The sequence below is a fragment of the Buteo buteo genome, chromosome 18 (assembly GCF_964188355.1).
Source record: "Buteo buteo chromosome 18, bButBut1.hap1.1, whole genome shotgun sequence".
Taxonomy (NCBI): domain Eukaryota; kingdom Metazoa; phylum Chordata; class Aves; order Accipitriformes; family Accipitridae; genus Buteo; species Buteo buteo.
In genome coordinates, this window is record NC_134188.1 from 7,846,071 (window position 1) to 7,867,077 (window position 21,007).

The 21,007-nt window shown below is 38.6% G+C and overlaps 1 protein-coding gene across 1 annotated transcript in view; it reads left to right on the forward strand.

Moving 5' to 3' along the window:
* Positions 1-544: 544 nt before the first annotated feature.
* Positions 545-21,007, forward strand: part of MICU2 (mitochondrial calcium uptake 2) — a 149,692-nt gene continuing 129,229 nt past the window's right edge. Inside the window, exon 1 of the mRNA XM_075050734.1 lies at positions 545-789. Coding sequence (XP_074906835.1) covers positions 595-789 — 195 coding nt within the window. The 5' untranslated portion in view covers positions 545-594. The remainder of the gene's footprint in view (positions 790-21,007) is intronic.

Genomic DNA, 21,007 nt, shown 5'->3' on the forward strand with positions numbered 1-21,007 from the left:
TTCGGTGCCCCCTTCCCTCACACAAACAAAACGCCTGACCCTGCCACCGCCTTTCCTCTCCACCAGCAACCCGCCGGGCCCTCTCCCCTCCCCGGGGGAGCGCCAGGGGCAGCTACAGCTCCCACAGCCCCGGGCCGGCCGCGCAGGGCCTCTGCCCGCCGACCGGCCCCTCCATTTCAGCTTGTTTTCAGCGAAACGCTTGAAGCGGGGGCCCTGCCGCCTCCCCTCACCCCTGAGGCGACTACCCGGCCCGGGGTGAAGGGGCCGGCAGCCGGGGCGCCTTTCCGAGGCGGGAAGGCGGCCCTGCGGCACCGGTCACTGCTGTGAGACCCTGCGCACCTCTGCCTGCGTTACCTCTCTGCCAGCTCCGTCCCCTCCGGTTTTGCGGGTAGCTTCCCTCCCGCTCGCGGAGCGGGGCCAGCACGATCCCGATGGGACGGAGCCGCCCCACCCCCGCCCCGCCGGGCGGGCAGCGAGCGGCCCCGCGGCCTCGGGCCCGGGCCCGGCGCTGCGCATGCGCACCGCGGCCTACGGCGGCGGCGGCGGCGGAGGGGCCGGTTCGATGTCGGCGGCGCCACGGCGGCTTCCGGGAAGATGGCGGCGTGGAGAGCGGCGCTGGCGGTGGGCGCCCGCGCTCCGCTGAGAGGGCGGCTCGCCGGGCTGCGGCCCCCTCGGAGCCAGCGGCGCCCGCCCAGCTGGAGGGTCGCCGCCGCCGCCCTGGTCGGGGGAGGCTCCTTGGCGGCGTGTTACAGCGGGCGGCCGGGCGTGTTCCCGACGGTCCTGGCTCAGGTAAGGCGACGGCGGCGGCGGCAGCGGCATCCCCGTTCCGGCAGCCTCGCCTCCCGCCGGCGGGCAGCGGGGAGGGGGGGAGCCGGGGCCTGGCGCCGGGGGCGGGCGCGGGGCTGCGGGTCCCGGGGGCGGTCGCGGAGGAGCGGCCTGCGGGCGGGCCGGGGTCCGAGGGGTCAGACCTCGGCCGCCTCAGCGCCGTCAGGCAGCTCCGGGCAGCCGGGATCAGCAGCGTGTCACTTCAGCTAACCCTGCCTCTCGCCTCGCTGACGGGAACTTTGCCGTTTTCTTCAGTGGAAGAAGGCAGGGTTTGCCTTAGCACCGAGCGTTGCCCCCCCTGCCCCCTTCGGTTGACAGCCCCGGTCACGCAACCCGACGCAGCTGTGCGGTTTGGAGAAGCACAGGGCCTCTACTGAGCTCCTCGTTTGGCCGGTAACTTTGAGGGCTTGTCTTCCTTCCACGATGCCTCGTCTACACGTCAGGGTGCTGTTAGACAGTCGTGCACCTTTCTTCCCCTTAAAAAAGAGCATTTCACGAAAATGGTGCTTTTATATCTCATACTTTGTCTGAAATGCATCACACGTAAAGGGATGATTTCCTTTTAGTATGTTCAAAATGTGTGCTATGGATGTTAAAAGCTAGTTTGCCTTGGAGCATCAGTGTGCACTCGGAAGGTTATGTTCAAGGACAGGTAGTCGTTATTTACAAAATAAACTTCACAAGTTCCAAAATACAGTTACACTTCCCAACTTTATTCTTTTCATGGAGGTAGTGAACTTTTTCCCATTCTTCCTTTGGAGAGGAAGTTATTGTCAGTGTCCTGGCTGGGGTTAAACCACGACAGTCAGTTAGAGTTGGTTAGGTATTTCAAGACTGGAAGACCTAAATGTTTTTTAGGCCAGAGGGTTTAGGTGGGATGGGGGGAAGAGGTCAGTATATGCTTGCGGTGCCGTTCCTTTACTTACATCTAGGAAATTTTGGAAGTATTCAACAGTTTGTATGCTTCGATGTCTTGTCTCTTAACAGATACCGAACAGGCTGAACAGCAGGCAAATAAAAAGCAACCTTTATTTTTGAGTCAAGAACAAAGAAAGATTTTTTTAAAATTTTTTTTTTGTAGTACAGTCTTAATCATGGAGAATTTCTAAGCTGCATCTTCTTAGGAAACTCCAGTTTTTCAATAAGCGTGTTTCTAAAGAGATTAGCTATTAGTCCTGATTCCTTGGACAGCACATGTTCAAACTGGTTTTTCTGTATACAGCTCCTAGTGAGGAAGGCATCCGTTATTCCACTAGAAATCCTACTGGAAACAACTCCTTGTTGTAAAGAGCCAACAGAATACGATTTTATGTTTAGTTATGTGACATTTTTCAGCAGCATTGTGTTATGTTTAAAAAGTCCTGTCATCGAGACCAATTTCATATATGTATGGAACTCTTGCATAAATAGGTGTGTATGTAGGTACATATAAAAAGTGTTAAATGCAGGAAGTAATCACTTTTAAAGGGTGTTGAGTGAAGCAATCTAGTTCTGTTGCTGATGTGTTCATAGAGTAGCTTCCATGTAATGCATGGATAGTCCTACAAGTACACTTTTTAATTCTCAGGGGGAACTCCAAAAGTCTACAGTTTATTTAATTGATTCGGTTTTGGAGACAGTAAATGGATGGACTCTGCAAATGTTAAGTAGTTTATTCAATTTAAACTTTTCAGTTTTCCAGTAAAACTACTGTTGGAGATGCTATTGTAGTTACAGGCAAAAGTTCTCCGTATGTCTTGTACTCCATGTTGCTGCAATTAATGTGTTGAGCTTTTTAAAACTACCTAAGAACTGGCCATGCAGAGCATAACACTAAGGCCAATAAACTGAAAGTGGAACTGGATTGTTAAAGCTATGAGCAACAGAGTGATAGAGCCAAAGTAGCATACTGCAAATCTTTTAAGCAGTTTAGATGTCACTTATGGCTTCTCATTGCCAGAAACAAGAAATACTCAAAAGCAAAACAGAGTGTTGAAACAAGTATATCACCTTTATTTTATGTTTTGAACCAATCTTTTTTCAGTGCAGAGGTTGTGCAATCCTGTTAAATGGAGACGCTTTTCACATTCTAGCAGTGGATAACTTTACTTTCTATTATTTTCCTTTTCATTATAACTGATCTTGAGCAGCCTTGCTTGAGACTCTGTTGGCAAACAATTCTGAACTGTTTGTTCATGTTGCAGTATGTTATGTAGTGTAAATGTTTGCAGCATAGTTATGTGAAATATTACAGGTTAAGGCAAATATTTGAAATTAAACAGCATAATTTTCATTATCATTGTGGTAATAAAGGAATATGTAGTGGAAATGTTTATACTTCTGTCTCATCAACAGGGCCTAGCATTTGCTCTTGAGAATGCAGTGAGATTATGCTACAGTGCTTCCCAGTTTTCCTTGGTAATATAGTCTTTACTGTTGAATCTTAAGAATGAATTGCTGCAAAATGGGTGGTAATTATTTAAAATACTTAACAAAGTGAAGCTGACAAAGTGACAGTGTATCTCCATACTGTAAAGAGCCAAAAGAATATGATTTTATGGTTAGTTATGTGCTGTTTTTCAGCAGCATTGCATTATGTTTAAAAGTCCTGTCATTAAGACCAATTTCATATGTGTATGGGACTCTGGTATAAGCATAATTTGAGCCACTGAATGAATTCTCGTTCTTGTCCTAAGCAAGATGTAACAACCATTAATAGCTTTGTTGCAGAATCAAAATCTTCGTTGTAAATACTTGCTGTTTGTTTAGTTTAAGTTGTCGAAGTTAAGAACTCTGTTTAGATTTTCCATTAGTCTCAATGAAACTAGTCTCTATCAAACGAGTCAGAAATTTTTCAGCTGTACCTTGTTCTAGACAACTTCAGAGATACAATTTACAGTTGAAGCTTGCAAACAACACATTGGAGCTAAAGTTCTGCAAATTCAGTATTCTTTTTTATTATTATTTTTTAAAGGTTTTCATTGTTTTAAAATCAAAGACTGATACCTTTGGTACCTAGTTTCTTAAATCTTTATTTAATTCCAGTCCTCACGTGCTGCTGCAGTGGGTTTAATCCTGCTCATATTGGTCATTGGCACTTCTGACTTCTGCTCAGAGTGAATGAGATTCAGCCTGTCTACAAGTCTTTGTAGAATCAAAGGTCCTGCAGGGTCAGTTAATCTGTTTCCCTTTTGTGAGTTGTATGGATAGTGTCTGTCTTATTTTGTAGTGGCTTATGTTTGGTTACTGTGTTCTAATATAATTGTTGTTTATTCTGGCAATAAATTTTCAGGTTGGGTTTTTTTTTTAAAAACTTTTTTTGGCCCAGTTTTTTATCAGCATTTTCACAGCTACTTACCTGTTTAACAGCTTACATTAAGTGGGTAGCATATTCATAATAAAACTTTCTATTTAATGTAAGATTATCTCAGATGTAATCTTTCATACTATCTCTTTAGAGCTTCACTAAGTGATTTATGAAATTATTTTCATTCTCTGTCTTCATTTGTTGACCTACTGTTTAGAAACGTACAACTAATATATATTGGAATAATTCTTTAGTGCGAATTGTAAATCTCTACTGCATAAAGATTTTTGTAGCAAAATTAACATAATATTTTTAGAATTTTTTATAGATACCAGGTTTCAGTTCTGTCTGCACTTGTTACTTACCAGTGAAGTTACATTGACAGTATCCTAGACCATATAGCCTGTGCTATAGGTCTAGATATAGCCTGTGCTGGGAAAACCTAGGTCAATTTTTTTAAATGAAATGAGCTAGTCAGCTTGTATAAAGGAGGAGGGGAAAGAAGGGGGCCAGGGGAGTAAGATCTTTTGTTCTACCAGTGTAACTTAGAACAGGGATTTATGTTGAATTTCACTAAAAGTGTTTCTTCTGTTATCCTAAACACAACAGCCAGGTCAAAAACGTACACGCTGCATTACACACTACAGTGATACTATGCTGGCTGTTTTTCTTCTTTAGTAGTAATTCAAATGACACAATGGTATATGATTTGTAGCCTTGATCGACTTGCAGTATTGTCTACTGTGTCTTTATTATCTCAGAGCTTGCAGTTTGCGATACTGATATGGCATTATATGGCCTAACGCTGTTAGAATTCTTTGGTTAAAGTGTGCTGTTCATCATGAGTCAGCTTTGCAGTCAGTTAGGTTACCTTTATCAGGGTCAAGAATCAAGTACATGATTGCCAAAGAGTGTACAAGTGAATTTGGAGTAGCACACATTGGGAGGCTGTAGCACTTTGTGAGAGGCGATGAGTGACTGGGCTCCCCACTCCAACTAAGTTTGGAACTTGCCAAGGGACTGTAGCATCGATGTAGTACGTGTGCAAACTGCAAATGATAAGAAAACTCTGAGAAGCAGCAGGCTACCAGAGACAGCATCTCCTGCCCCTGCTGAGTTTTTTACGGACATGTTTAGTCACTAGCTTCAGAAAGAAGAATATAATTTGATTCACCCTTGAAAAGTTGCCATCCCTGCAGCGTGTCACATTTTGTGCTGAGTCTAAGTCACTGTTTTCCAAATGAAACTAACTGGAGTTGTAACTAGCACATATATGAAGCTATAAATGTGCAAAATGTTGTCTGTTTGCTGATAAACATGATTTTGTTTCAGCATTCTTTTCCTAGGGTTGTTGGACTATTAGTTGGTACTTAAATATTTGATACTGCTTACCTGAGGTGAAGAGGAAAACACAGCTTGCTTACAGCAATTTTTTTGTCTGTTCTTGTTAATACTTTCTGCTACACAATTGTAGTCTAATTGGTTCTCTTACCATTTCTACTACTGCTTGTGTTGTGTCAGCAATGTGCTACAATTCTTCCAGGTAAGAGACTGGATTCCTGTCCTGGAGGTCTTAAACAGATACATGATCATACTGAAAATACTAAGATAATGCTTATAACAATGGTTAACAAACCATTTGTGCCATTTTAATTTTTTTTAGTGTCTGATACTTCTGAAATTCTCATTTTCTTTAAAATTTGTTTATTGAAACAGTCATCTTTGGGACTGTGTTAAATTTTTTATTTCACTTCAAACTGCATTGAATGTTTCACCATTTTCCAGTTTTTGCAATGTTAATGATTCTTAAGAGAAGCAAAGATGGCCACACATGATAGTGGTGACTTTGTCTGTCACAATGATATGAAAACTGTTAATCCAAGCAACTGGGAGTAAAATACTTCTAATGATTAAAACTAGAGCTTAGTTTAGTTTTCCAGGGCTACATATGTAACCACCGCAAAAATTTATTTTGGAACTACTGCCTTACACTGTTTAAAGAAACCAGAATACTGTGAAGGATTCCCCAAACACCAGTTTGTTCAGGGAAGACCCCCTTGGTTCTGCCACTGTGGAGAAGGCAAAACAATATACTGGAGGGCCTCTTTACAAATCCTAGGGCTATGGAGAACTCAGTGCCACAGTTCATAGGATAATCTAGGGAGAGTGCTTAAATTAAATATATCTCTTAAGTTTATCAGGGCTTTAGTAGAAGTCTCTGGACTCCCAGACTTAGAAGCTGATGACAGTGGTTTAGAAAGTTCTGAAGCCCTAGCTGAGGGCTTTGAGATGTGCACTGTGTCTCCAAAGAGATGAGTGCCGAGATACACTTGTTTCAGACAAGTTCTGATATATTGTGCATGGTTTTCACTCAGGTAAAATTTCCAACCCAGATCAATAGATGATTTGCAAAATAATGTCTACTATAAGCAAGTTACCCGTTTAGTGTATTTTTACTTGATTGGTGACTTCTGGTATAAACATGTGTAAAATACATATGCTTCCAAAACAAAAGTTGCATGCATGCCAAAAGCAGCATTTTGTTTAAATAATTTGAAGTCATTTCTTCAGAGCAGTGGAAGGAAGAAGTGCATAGCTCCAGGATTTTGATGGTTTTTTACACATCCTTTGTATACAGGACCACTTTGTGACTTAACTTGTGCTTACACTACTTTTAGCTCACCTTTTCTCACTCAGTATATTTCTGATTTATTTTTTTTTTAATAGATGATGTTATTTAGGAAGGTAAGCTGTGCATAATAACTGCATGTGAAGGATTTGATCTTGGCAGATAAAAAGTATGTATGTGGCATTTGAATTCGGTCACCAAATGGAAAAAAGAATAGTTTATTTCTTTGTAGGAACCGTTGTTTAATCTGTAAGTTTCGCGTAAGTGCTTTAAATTGTGAGACATTGGCAAATTTTGTTAGAATGAGAATTTGGGGGGGGGGGGGGGTTCTTTGCAATCTGTTTTAAAAGCCTGGTTCATGCTGAGGGAAGCACGTTGCTATTAAGATGAGGTGTCTTAATAAATATAGAACCCCGGATAAAATTGCATAAGGATTTGTAATGATGTATGGAATTGCCTGGAGGGAGGAATGTGGTTCTAAAATAAAACAGAAAGAATATGTACAGTCTAATCTGAGGAGTATACAGGAAGATTCTTGTGCTTACTCCATCATAAAAAGAAAAAAATTGCCTGCTTTTGTTGGATCAAAAATCCTAGAATATATTTTTGTGTCCTAAGTAATATTTTAAAGTGTTTATCTCTGAGTCTTTATTCTATCAGAAATTAATTGAGAATGCAAATGTAACAGCACATATAATAGATTACTAGGATGCTCACAAAGTAAAATTAAGCGTGTATAAAATAAGAGTCTGCAGCATAATGCTTTAACAGGCTTTTGAAACTTAATGCAAATGTTTTTAATCCACATCAAACATGCTACTCGGTGATAGCTTGCAGGCCTCAGAGAAACCTCATATTTGAATTCAGCTGGTGCAAACCTGACCACATGGTCACATCATTAATGCTTAAAATCTATGTAGTAAAACAAGACCATGTAAAAATCATTAGTTACCATTTCTGTTGTGGGTCGGAGCATCTTTAAGTAAGGATTTTTTTTTTAATTGTATTTTTTTAAAATCTCTTCCCTGCTATACCTTGTCCCTTCCTCAAAATGTTGTCCTTTGGCTTTTTTTGCATCTTACTTTGCTGCTGACTGTTGTTCTCTCTGTGTGACAGAATGTATTCCGCTGTACGGCGTGGACCGGGTCGCAGTGCACGGAGACAGGCAGTGGTCCTCTGCACAGCCTTAGGTTTCTGTTCTGGTTGTAGCATGGTTGGAAAGGTGTTAGAGGATTCCTTACTGCATCTTCAGGTTGGGTCCTTGAACCGTTTGCAAGATGGTGCCTTTAAATCTTCTTCCCACTGAAGAATGTGAAAAACTGGCAGCCTTCTGGAGGAGGCCAGTTTGATTCGTGGTGCTTTGAACCCGTGATGTTTCTTTACAGCAGTGCCCAGCGCTGGAGAGGCTCCTTACTGAGGTGCAGTGAGCTGCAGGCAGTGCTCTCGTCAGCATGTGGTAGCATCCTTCTGCCAACTTCGTGGTTTATTTTCTGCTGTATCTTTACTTCTATATTTACTGTCTTGACAAATGTTACAAAAAAATGTTGTCTTAGATCGTGACAAGGCAGTCAACTTTGCAGGTAAATGCACTAAATACTTCCTGGTTTTGAACAGGAAATGAGTAGTCAATTTTTTATTACATGACTGAGATTTCAATAGTCTATGGCTACATAAGAGAAAGTTTAACACAATTCATGCATATGCGTTCTAAGTCCGGTGTATCATGTGAGTATACTCCTATTAAGTTTTTTTCTTGGCCATGCATCTAGAAGTAAACTCAAGTACTACAATGTAATTGGTTTGGTTCTGTATATTTAAATGCCTTAAAAACATTGTTGCCTCCTAATTAATCTGGAATGAATGAGTTTCAATTAATAGTCCCAAAGCATTATGAAAATAGTATGTGTTTAAAAAAATGCATTTTAAAACAACATTCCACCTGTTTTTAAGCATCAATAAATATGAATCTCCCCTGCAAGAAGAGCTCTTTGGAACAGATTGCCAGCTCAGCCTACCGTAATCTTTTTTCTTTTCCTTAAATATACTTCAGTCTTTCTGAAACTGTTCCTCTTGTGCAGCCAACCAGGGTAACCTTAGCTACCTCTTGTTTAATTCTGTATTTCACTGTGTTATGGAAATACTGTATGTATCAGGTATCTACCAAGCAGTCTAAATCAATAACTGAGATATTAAATATATCACAAACATCATTCTCGGCATTAGTAACATAGAGACATTGTCATGTTGTGTGCCTAAAATAGAATGTGGTATAGAGAGTATGGAATCTGTAGGACCATGATGTTATAATTAATTATAGACTTAAATATTACTTATGGATGTGCATTTGTTTCTCAACTTTAAATATATGGTATCCTTTTCAGCTTTTTGAATGTGAGGTATTTATATCCTGAAGTTTTTGGCTTTGAAAATATTTACATTTATTCCCTTCTCTGTGAGCAAGGAGATTCTTTGTGCAGGTGTCTTCACTGATACTAAAACAACATGATGTCAAACGTAATCTTAGGGGTCGAGGTTAAAATTTAACTATCTTTCATCTGATCTGTCACCTCTTACTTGAATTCAGTCTTGCTATATGACTTCAATGATTAAAATCTGACTAACATTCTTTCTAGGTGCTTTGATACATGTGGACAGATGGAGTGAGTTAAGCTGCATGGTTTTGTTGTGGTTTTAGCTACTGTTTTAATTGCAATGTAATAAAAGGTTAGTGTTTGACAGTATTTGGCTGTTTATGTTAGTGGACAAACATAAGCAGATAAGAAAATAGCTTGCCTGAAAATAAAAAAAATACTCTTTTGAATAGAAAGTATTGCACAAAATAATATTCTGATTTTTAACAAAGATCCCAGAGGAGAAACTAACATTTATTTACTGGGGATACAGGACTTTTCCTCCAGTAAATTCTCTAGATGGTTTAAAAATAGATATTACAAAGTTTATTGGTTATTTTCTTTCTTAGATGGCAACTGTGGTGGTTTTGTTTTTTAAAAAACTTTGAACATAGTGATAATTATCCTTTTTTTGTAAGAAATGATCTGTTGTGTACAAGCAGTAGCATCTCTTCTCCTGTTGATGCTGTTTTGTACTGTTTTTCACATGTGTTTGCTGGATTAGTGTGAGAGCTCTGTATTATACTTCCTTGCAGACCTTTGTGTGAAGACTGTGGCTGGCTAAATATGGCTATTCTTAACAAGTGGGTCAGCATCTTGGAAACAGCAGGTAGCCAGAAAAAGAAGAAATAACTGGGAATCTAGTTTAATTTGTGCTGTGGAGAAACTTACATAGTCTTCACTGGTGATAGCTGTAACAATAGCATTAGGGCTATTTCATCTCCTGATTTTTAGGTCACTAAATTTTGGTACATTGTAAAGTTGTCTAATTTTCTTTTTACTATGGTTCTTATTGTAAGGTTACTTAACTAGGCTTAATTTTGTCTGAATAATATTCCAGAAAGACACTAGCCAAAATAAATATCAAAGATAAATGACAGATAAAACTGTGTGAAGTGCTCATTCAGAATACATGTCTTCTTACTGCTGCTCCTGAAGGTTTTCATTACACAATGAACTGAAAGAGAAGAGAAGGGAGTTTTGTCAGCTTTAAACACCAAACAGGATTTAAGGTAGTGTCCCTTTCAGGGCAGGAAAAATTTCAAGAGTAACTGTCTTGCACTGATGGAGTCTATAAAAAGCAGTTATAGCAGATGTAGCTAATAAATATTATCTTATCAGCACTGATACCTTCCCTGCTCCTTCGCCAAATCAGCAAACTCCTTCGTCTGCCTCCAAAAACTGCAAACTAGCATAGATGAAAAATTTACATGAAGGAAATCAATGTATCCAGAAATCTTGTTTTTCTTTATCTTTCTTTTTTTAAAAGTAGACATTTTCTTTGATAATGCCTATTATTGGAGATACTGCCATTAACAATCTATTAACAAGTTATAATGCAATATTAACATAAAACACATTGAACTTCATATAAAGCTATATACATATATATTTATAATGTAAATTTATACTTTATATATATAAGTAAGCATATAATAGTATATGTATGTATAAAATATACTTCAAATACAGACTATGTGAATGCAATAATAAAAAATAAATATAATACTGTGTTAATAATGAAGCTATGGGATTTATTTGGAAATTTTCTAATCTAAACTGTCAGATATGCCCAGAATTTAAAGGATGGGTTTTGCCTGAAGTTCCATCAAAGGCTCCTTTTGGTGGCTCTGTAAGAGGCAGATGGCTGTGTGCTGACAAGTCAGGCCAGGCTTTGAACATGACTGTGTGCGCACACTGATGTGAAATCTTGCTAAGGAGAAAAGTGGAAAGTTCCATGCTGTTGTGTTGCTCACCATGGTGAAATGGACTTGGTAATAGTATTCTATTCTCTCACAAACTTGCCAAAATGAACTTTATTTTTCAGTACAAAAGTCTCAATGGTTACGTATTGACTACATTATTTGACAGTCTGCTTCTGCTTTTCTAAAACTTTGAGAATTAGAAGACACCAGAGCTTAATGCCATAACTGACAGAAAAATTGGTTTGGGGCTGCAGTACCGCTTCCATACCAGCGCTCTCAAGGTTTATTTTGATGCAACTGTGGACTTGTCTGGTAATTTGATGGTTTTTAAGGAAATGCAAAATCAAAATGATACTTGGCATGGAGACTAAGATACTGCTTTTTACCTTTACTTTATAACCTTAAAATGTTTAAATGCAAAGTGACAGTGGTCTCAGTAGTCTGGAATTGTCACAAAATGAAAAGTTTTCCCTTGTTCATTTACCTGAGGGGAAGGCATTAGAGTATGGTCCTTACTTAGGAATGCAGTAAAGCTGATTGATAAAACATCTGGCACCCTTTTGTACTGAAGAATACACTTGATGGTCTTAGGCATAAGGGAATACAGTAGTGTCACTGCTGTATTTGGGAATAAGTAAAAAATTACAGACTTCTGCTGAAGATGTGAAACAGCAGGAATAAACATTGTAAAATCAAGAAGATGAAAAAAACAATACAAAACATGCATCAATTTAAAATCACGGTTTCCCAGAGCAATTTAGATGCTTTTGTCTAATGCAAAGCATTAATATAAAATCTGTACTTTTCCATAGGGAACAAATGAGGAGAATTGATACTTGATTTAGTTGTTCACATTAGATGGACTTCTCATTCTTAATGCATAACTGTTATTCATGAGATCCATCTCCACTTAAGAGTAGCTTTTCTACATTTTGCAGCGAGTTGTGTCCACAATAGAACATCCTGGGGAGTTGTTTCTTTTAAAAAAAGGAAAAAAAAGAGTTTTGATGCTAACATGAATAGATCAGAGAAAATGTTTTTTTCAGTACTTCAGACAAGTGCAAGGTCTGGTTTGTCTTCCTGAACTTTTTGTGTCACTAATGTAATTTAGAGGAAGAGGCTTGGCGGGGGGGGGGGGGGGGGGGGGTGTTAATGGTGCGGTTACAGCAGCTCTTTAGAAATGTGGACAAGTTTTAGTAAGTTTGCAGTCGGAGGAACATAGTTTTTCGTATTCTGATTCTACAGAAATCCTGTAGTTAGGCCAGGGAGTTTATAAGCATGTGAGAACCAACTGAGTGATGGAAATAGAGCTACTTAAACAATATGCAGATTCCATTTGTTTGAGCTCAGTTGGGTGAGCTCTACAATGTACAGATGCTTTTCTTGTGCTGTGACTTATAATTTCCAAAATTATTTTCTTCTAACCCTCCACCAGATTATCTGGCACTGCATGCTGCTATTTTTTCTTTACTTAAGTGACAATTTTTTTAAGCTCTGTAAACTCTTTTCATTTAAGTTCAATGTAGCTAGACCTTCCCATACGGAAGCTTCTCAACAAAATCCTAAAATATGTTGGGATTAATTTATAGTAGCTAAACATGTTCTATTTTGTGGTATGCAGTTAAAATGTGTATTGTAGTTTGCCATTTAAAGTAAGTCAATTTCTGTATTATATCAGAGCCAGAGTTTGGTTTTATAGCTTGGTGGTTATTGCATGTGTGTGTTACTGCTGTAGTATTTCTCCTTCTGGGAAAAAATAATTGTTCATTTTTTCACATAGGGCTGTGGTTAAGCACTTCTGTAAAGAAACTTGTGCTTGTCGTTCTTGAGCTCTCTCCAGCAACTTTCCTGAAAAGAGTACTAAAGACCTAAAAGTCGTAAGTAACAGCATTTAGGCTGTGACCTATGGGAAGGACTCAACATGGGAAACAAAAACAGTAAAACCTAAAGCAAGTCTTATGTTTCTGGATTTTTTTAAAAAATCTGTTAAAACTTTAAATTTTCAGCTTAGCTGAAGAACCATCATGGACAATAGAGTGCAAAGTGTATAAAATTACTTTTCCTAGAACACAGTGTTTTCTTTTATTCTGAATATGCCTGTTGTATGGAATGTTCCTACTCAATCTCCCAGAAAAACATTGTAGGAAATTGCTGACATACTTTTTTTCCCAGCTGCTGTTAAACTTGGAAAACTGACAGTGTCACATTGCCAAATGGTGTTGCATTGTTATTCTTTAATTTTAACATTTATGTTCTCACTTCTCTTCATCCTCAGAAGTGAAAAATATAAAAAAATTCTAAAGTTTTAGGTGCACCAGAAATGTTGCATGTGTTAATCGAGCAGACTTTGTATAGCAATAAATGCCGGATTCTTTATGTGAAGATTATAAAAAATAATGCAGTTTCATCTGTTAATATGCCATCTGTTTAATGAATGTTTGTCATGGGTACCTCATTTTATAATTTGTGATGAAGTGGTCCCTCAACAGTACTGCTTCTTTGAAATGAGAGCAATGTGATCAAGGTGCATTGTCAGAAATAGTGATTCGTAGTCAGATTCCTTGGTGTAAAACTCTTAAAGCAGTACCTGATGTCCCACTGCAGATAGCTTTTTCTTTGCACTGTGGACTCATGCTCTGTGGCGGTGGTAGGAGGTACCACTTCCAGTATTGCAGAGTACTCATACTGACAGCAAACAGGGAGTGATTATCCTGAGAGTCATCACACGGCTGCATCCTTTGGGGGAAGGATTTGTGAGACTCTAGTTGTGGGAGTAATGGGGCATCTTACTTGCTTCTTTGTCCCCCAGTAGATCTTTGTGGGGGTCTGGGAGTCTTCCCTGCAGGACTCATTCCTCACGGCAGATGCTGCAGGGTGAAGTTGTGCAGAGGGTCCTTTGCAGGTTAAGTCGCTCTCCCCCCATCGCTTCCAGGACCAGCAGACTCCACGTGTGGGACTGCTGTGCGCTGCCGCTTGCCAGGAGGAAGCAATGCTTGCTTCTAGTCCCTCCATTGCTGAAGCAGAAGGGCTGGGCTTGGCTTTGAATACAGAGGTAGAAGGTGGCGAGTAATGGGAAGTAGACACAGTGGCTCTAGGCCAGGCTGTGTAGGGATTAAACTCTGGATGTGGTGTTAATATGATGGAATCAGACCCTTCCGTATGGTTCAGTAGAGTGTGTGTGATTGTGTGTCACCTCTATAAATTCATGTTATGTACATCTGCTTCTGGCCATCAGAAATACCCAGTTGATCTGACTAGACCGCTGCAAGTGGATTTAAAAGTTGCTCACAGTTCTTTGAAGTGTGTTACACTTCATGCGTACGGTGTTCCTTGTCATCCTGGAGGTCCTATCTGGGCTGTTATTTTGCCACTTCAGACTTGGAGACTGTTAACTTTCCCATCACTGCATGCTTGAGGGATGCTTGTAGCCCATTTAGCGTCCCCGTGAATGTGTTTGGCAAAGTAAAGTAGATAGAGGCAATATCCTTTATTAGACAGCTGCTGTAACTGGGAAGATTACACAATCTTTTGGTCACAACACCAAGCTGTAGAATGTGTCTTCTCTGTCAGTAAATTCTGAATAGCCAGATAATGAGTTACTGATGATGTTGAGGTAGCCATGAGACAATAGTGATGTGCTTTTGATTGTGGATAGGGTATTGGTCCTAGAGGCCGTATTTTGCAAAGAGCAGAGTCCATGAATAGTTTCATAAGAGTTTGAAGCTAACATGCTAGCAACACTCATGCCTATACATCAGCTGAATAGTTTTTCATCTTCAGATATTTTGCTCAATGTGAGACACTTCCCCTATAGCTAGTTCATAAAAACAGTAGTTCTGCTTTTGCAGTAAAAATGTCCTTTATTCAGTTTTGGTCCTGCAATCTTTCTATTTAATATAATACTTCTATAGCAGGGAAAGCAGGGCAGGAGAAAGTGGATCTGCTATCCTCCAGAGTTTGCTCTACTATATTTTTGGAACTGGCATATGCATAAGCCACTCAGTAAAGCCACTCGGTGTTATTGTAGTTGTCTGAGAAAAATGTTATTTTATGCAATAAGTATATACCATAGCATAATTAATTTTCCATTATTCATAAAATAAGTGTCCGTGAAATGTCTGACATTCAAAGAAATTAAATTGCTGTTATATATATTTATAAGCAATTTACCTACTGCATAACCAACCTGTTAATGGTGAAACAATACTTTGACAAGAGACTAAGTTGAACTTCATGGTAGAGTGATGTAGTTGTCATGCGTTCAGAAATCATAAATCAAGCCTTAAAATTGAACTGGCTGAAAATGTAAGGTTTTCATTTAAGATCATGTGGTTTCTTTTTATTGGTTTTGAACCTCCAGGCTTGAAACTTCTGAATTGTAAGGGCTAGAACTTTTTCAGTGAAAGCTGAGATACTTTCTCAGTATTACGAACAATAATGAGACTTCAATGATATCAAATGCTTTGCTAGTATTCATGATGAAACTAAGTGGCAGGATCGATGTATACATACCCTTGACTTGAGAATGAACAGTAGCAAGAGTCTTGACAAGTTCTTTCATGGCGTTTGTTAAATCTCGAGGTGAGAAACTTTACTGAAGTGCCAAGTTGCACTACCTACCACAGTGGAAAACAAGCCTCCTTTAATAATAGAAAAAGGGCTGTAAAAAATGATGGCTGCTTTAATCTTGTGGAATTCCTAGTTGGTTATCCATTTCATTTCCTATCTCCTTTCCTTATACTATAAGTTTGCTCCATATGGCTTATTTTCTTGATTTGTTAAGTTGAGGGCTAGTGACCTTCAAGTTACTCAGATGGAAAGGGGGAAAAGATCACTTCCCACACAGAAGAAACTTGAGAAAATTCTAAGTTTAAAAAAAAAAAAAAAAAAAAAAAGGTGGGGGGTGGGGGGGGCGAATTCTCATTACATGGAAATAATTTATCTAGCAAATTTAACCTTGGATTATCTTTGTGTCTGTTGTTTTTGTACAGTGTCTTGTATTTTGACATCAATGTTAATGACAGGGTTCTCATGCACTGCAGCAAAACAAATAAAAATGTTTGTTACCTGAGCCATGAATTCTGGGTTGAGTTTTGGTGGGGGAGTAAAAGCTCCCCCCTCTTTTTTGTGGGGGTGTAGTCTTGCAATTAGTTTTTCTCCAATTCTTCTCCTTATCAGTATGGGAATAGCTGTGTTCATAATGCCAAGTTTGGTGTAGAATTTTAGCAGCCTTGTGTTAAAAGTAACAAGGCCACACTTGAGCGTAATGATAACTATGCTAGGAAATCCTGAGCATCTGCATTTGAGTACAAAATGCTTCAGACTTCCTTGTAGTAGTAAGTTTGCTGGAGAACTGGCAGAGGTTTTTTTCAATTAATTTTTTTTCCCACTGAAAACAAAGCAGGTTGTTGTAGTCTACAACATAGGAATATGTCTGTTTTGACAATATTAGGAAGATTTCTACTGCCTAAGAAAAGAGAGGAGAGATAACGTTTCAGAATTTCAGGTTGGGATATGAAACATTTAGGCTCAAATACATGCTTTGGATAGAGCATAACACAGAGCTCAGTCTGCATCTTTCATATCACAGGTAAGTGTCTTATCAACCAATTTATTAGGTGGCCTCGGTTGATTTTTTTTTTTTTAAGTTGAGCAACAACAACAAAAATTCATTTGTACTGAAACTGTGATCTTCTTTTCCTGCTAGTCCAGCTACTTCAGGACTTAAAACCAGTTTCATATTAAGTATATATATAAGGCCAATTTATAAAAAGAAAAAGCTTTCTGGAGACTTTTTTTTTTTTACTAAAAAATATTTAGATTCTTGTGGTATTGTTTATCTGTGATAAAAATATGATTCTTTTAGGGCCAGAGTGAAAGAGGCACACAATTTCAAAGGTATGCTATTTCTCAGCCAGATTTGGATATAAGTGGATACCGCAAATACTCACAACTGTAGAAAAAACAAATCAATTTTGAAAGGAAATGTACCATCAGCTTTTCTCTGTCCTCTCAGTTTACCAAGAACTTCCTGAAGGACTAAGTTTTTTCTGAGGTTTAGAGTAAAAATAATTGGGTTTATGAGTCAAAATAATTGTTTTTATGGAACATTTAAAAGGTTCACACACAGATAACTTGGTATTCAAAATACAGTTGGTTCAATGTAACTCATGTAAGCATCTGTGTGAACTTTGTCATTAGTTTAATTTGCCCACTTTAAAAACAGTATTAGATTAGAGTTGGAAAGATAACGCAATAATTTACCAAGTGCTAAACTGGGCTTAAAATCCTCCTTAATGGTATAGCCTGAAGTATGTATCTCAGTTGTGTTAAAGATACAAAAGTTAAAAATAAAGGGGAGGAGGAAAGGCATATCTGTGGTGTCAGCGAGGCATGTGGTAAGCTGATGTATAAAGGGAAGGTAATGGATCTGCTTGGATTCCAGCCAGCGGTGCCGGACACGGGCATTCTGCCGAGGCACATTCCGGGGCATTAAGTGCAATCCCTTCCCCGAGCGTGCTGAGCCCTCTGCGTAATTCATCTTCCTTGCGGTCCACTCTGCTGGGGGCCGGGCATACAGCTTAGCCAGTTTCATTACTGGTGCAACTTCTTGGTAGTCGCTTTTTCCATTCAGGGCCGTGTTTGACTTCGGAACGCTTAGGCACGGGTAGCTCCATTTGAATCTACTATGCAGGCACTATCTTTCAACTTGCTGTTACTTTGAATAGAGTATTGGAACCTTGTTTCTGCTCTTAATTTCTGGTTGTAAGCAAATTGTCTTCAGAAGATGGCTTTTTAATCTATGCTTTTTAATTTATAAGCGCTATTGGTGTTAGCATGCAAAATTAAGTGGTGGTAGGATTTCCTTTTAAGCTCTCTTTCATGTTAGCAACTTATTCTGATACTACAGCTGTTTGCTACCTTTTAGAACAGTGGAGGAAAAAACTGTATGATCCATTTTTGTGAACACAAAGAGGAAGAACAGAAGGAAAAAGGATTCTTCATCAGTGGAAGGTACCTGTGTATTTCAAGAATAAGCAATCAAGTGCTGCAGTAAAACTCACTCCCTGAAAGTGTCCAAGATGGAAGTTTACATCCTCCAACCTTTGAGAAGCATCATTCCCGTTTTCCCCACCAGCCTAAATTTCTACCTTTTCCCATTTTCTTGACCCTTTAAAAGCAGGATGAATTAGGCATACAACTTCCTGTTATGTCTCCTGGAGTAAAAACTTTAAAGGCATTTAGAAATCTTTGCAGGGTTGGCCTCCTGCTCCTTCCTATGCTCAGAGGGATGCGTTACCTCAGATCTCCTGATGACAAGCATACACTATTTTGTGAAATGAATTCCTCCAAGGTTGTCTTTGACTACCGGCATTAATTGGCCACTTGTTTTATGGAATGACCAAAGCAAGCCTGAACATATAGACTGTAGCTTTGTATGTTTAATCATGGGCAACCCATTTATAAAAAAGAGATGTTATGAAAGCATTTAACAAAATATAAGTGTTTATAATATTATAGCTTTTAATATCAACTTTTCGTGCTAACAGCTATGATTACTTTTCGTTTTTATTGAAAAGCTGGTTTGTAACAAGAAGTTTCAGATAAATATTTAATGTCAAGCTGGGCTGAGATTAATCTAAAGATATTAATATGCCCAAGGTAACTGTGACCCCCACTTCATTGAGATGCTGTGCCTTGAAAATATAAAATGACCTGCATTTCTAGCATGAGTGTTTATAGTCACTTCTTAAGAGCCTAATGGCCAAAATCTATTTTTAAAATAGCTTGTTTTTCTGTTATGTTGATAGCAATTAATCCTTATCCAAAGATGTACTATTACAAGCTCAGCTTATTAATTAAACTGATTTACCTTTCACTTCTCCTACCTTCTTAGAAAATCTTCCTAATTTCAGTGCTACACAATATTGTTTATAGTTGTGGATGCAAAGAACTAGAAATACTGGACAGTGGAACGCATGTAGGAAGGGATGGCATTTTCCTTCTCTAGCGTTGGAAACGTAGTGCACTGATGTCTGTCCTCCTCCATTCCCACAGCCTTGCTCAAAAAGAGGCCAAGGTCCAAAACACTTCTGTTTAATTTGATGCTGTCATTTAACATTCTCCATGCTTCTAGAACAAAGCTATTTACGCATGGGACCTAAATAGCCATTCACAGCTGCTGCCAGCTTATACACTGGTGATGGTTATAGCTTCTCACCCTAACACTGGAGAGACTTCTTTTAAATATAGTATTTTGATGAACACCCTGTTTCTTGGTTAGAGCCCTTGCCTAACCCTATTCATGTTTCACACGTTTAGGAGAACTAACATTAAGCTCATTGCTATTAAATATGGGGAGCCATAAGCACTTGAGAAGACAAGGAGGTTTTAAGAACAAATAGATTTAATTCAGCAGTAGTAGTGTGAGATGGTATAAAATATGCCTTACAGTAGATTGTCTGTTGTGCAAGCAGGAGAGTCGTGCTTTGTTTTTTGGCAAGTTCCTCTGGTTCTGATAGTAGGGTGTTTTTGTTATTGTAGTTGAACTACTCTGTGCCAGCTGTTTAACTACACTTTTCTAGTAACTTTTACTGAGTTTTCCCAAGCATTTAGAGTCTTGGGTATCTAAAGAGAAATTAATATGAAGCTAAACCAAAGGCAGTAGTGTTTACATTGAGAGGAAAAAAAAAAGTAACACTGAGGAATAGCTTGTCATCTCTTTCTCAACTCTGTTATCTATTCATACCACAATCCTATCAAAATAAAGATAAGAAAATAAATATCTGAACCTTATGTTGGTATTGTTGTGTAGTGTAGAGTGGGACAATGGTCCACTGGAACTTCTGTCCTACTGTTCTAACTTCCCAGATAAGAATTTTCTAATTCTTCTTCCAGTTTGCTTTTATGTTGCCTTCCTCTTGCCTCTAAAGAGCATCCTCAGCCACCTTCTTCCTGCTTTGAACTTCCAGTCTCTCTTTGTGCGTTTTGATTTAAAACAAGCATTTATTTGAGGAAGAATGAAGAGCGGTATCCTATTCTGAAGCTAAAAAATAACTATGAAAAGTGAGTTAGAGACAATGGAATTGTTTTCTAAGAAAGTAGTATGGCTTAATAACTTTTTAAAGAGCCAGAATATGTGCTTCAAGTTGTCCATGCACAGGTAACCAAAGCAATTAACTTTTTAAAAATTCTTGCAACTAATTTGTACAGATATTGCTGTACCAGCTAAAATGTAGCATTATGTGATTTACAGGTCAGAAAGTATACAGAACCATAAACTTCAAACTTCTTTTATGGTAGAATGAATAACAAGCACTTGTGTATCTTAGTAAATAGGTGCAGAATGTTAAATATAAATAAAGAAAATATGCACAAAATATTAATTGGAAAGGAATGTTATTTTTTAGCAGTTACTTTGTGTTGACACTGAAAGTATTCATATACATTCTGTTTAGTTGCCTTCTGTAATGCATTAGGGTTTTTTAGCTGCCATAGTAAAGATAGCTTGGGCTTCCCTCAGTAGAAGCTTTAATGACTAGCTTGAAGACATTTTCTTTTAAGGAATTAATATTTAGACATAACATTAGCTATGGGGGTAATTAACAGGTTTGGAATAATTAATGAATAAAATTGCAAGGACTGTAATTTGCATTGCCTAATACCAACTTTTAAAGCTTTCTTTAAAGGTTTTTACTAATTAAAATGCTAAATTGGTTTTATTTCATGAACAGGATATGGAAAAATATTGCTGTAATTTCTTTGTAAGCTCCGTTTGACTTGACATTTCATTGAAATCAAGCCTGGATTAATAATTTACTCTTTTTCTCTAAGCAGATACCTAGAGGTTAAAAAAAACCTCATTTGGTACTGCTTATTTAAAAACCTCTGAAATTTAATTTTGTGATTGGATTTGCTTGGTTTTATAAGA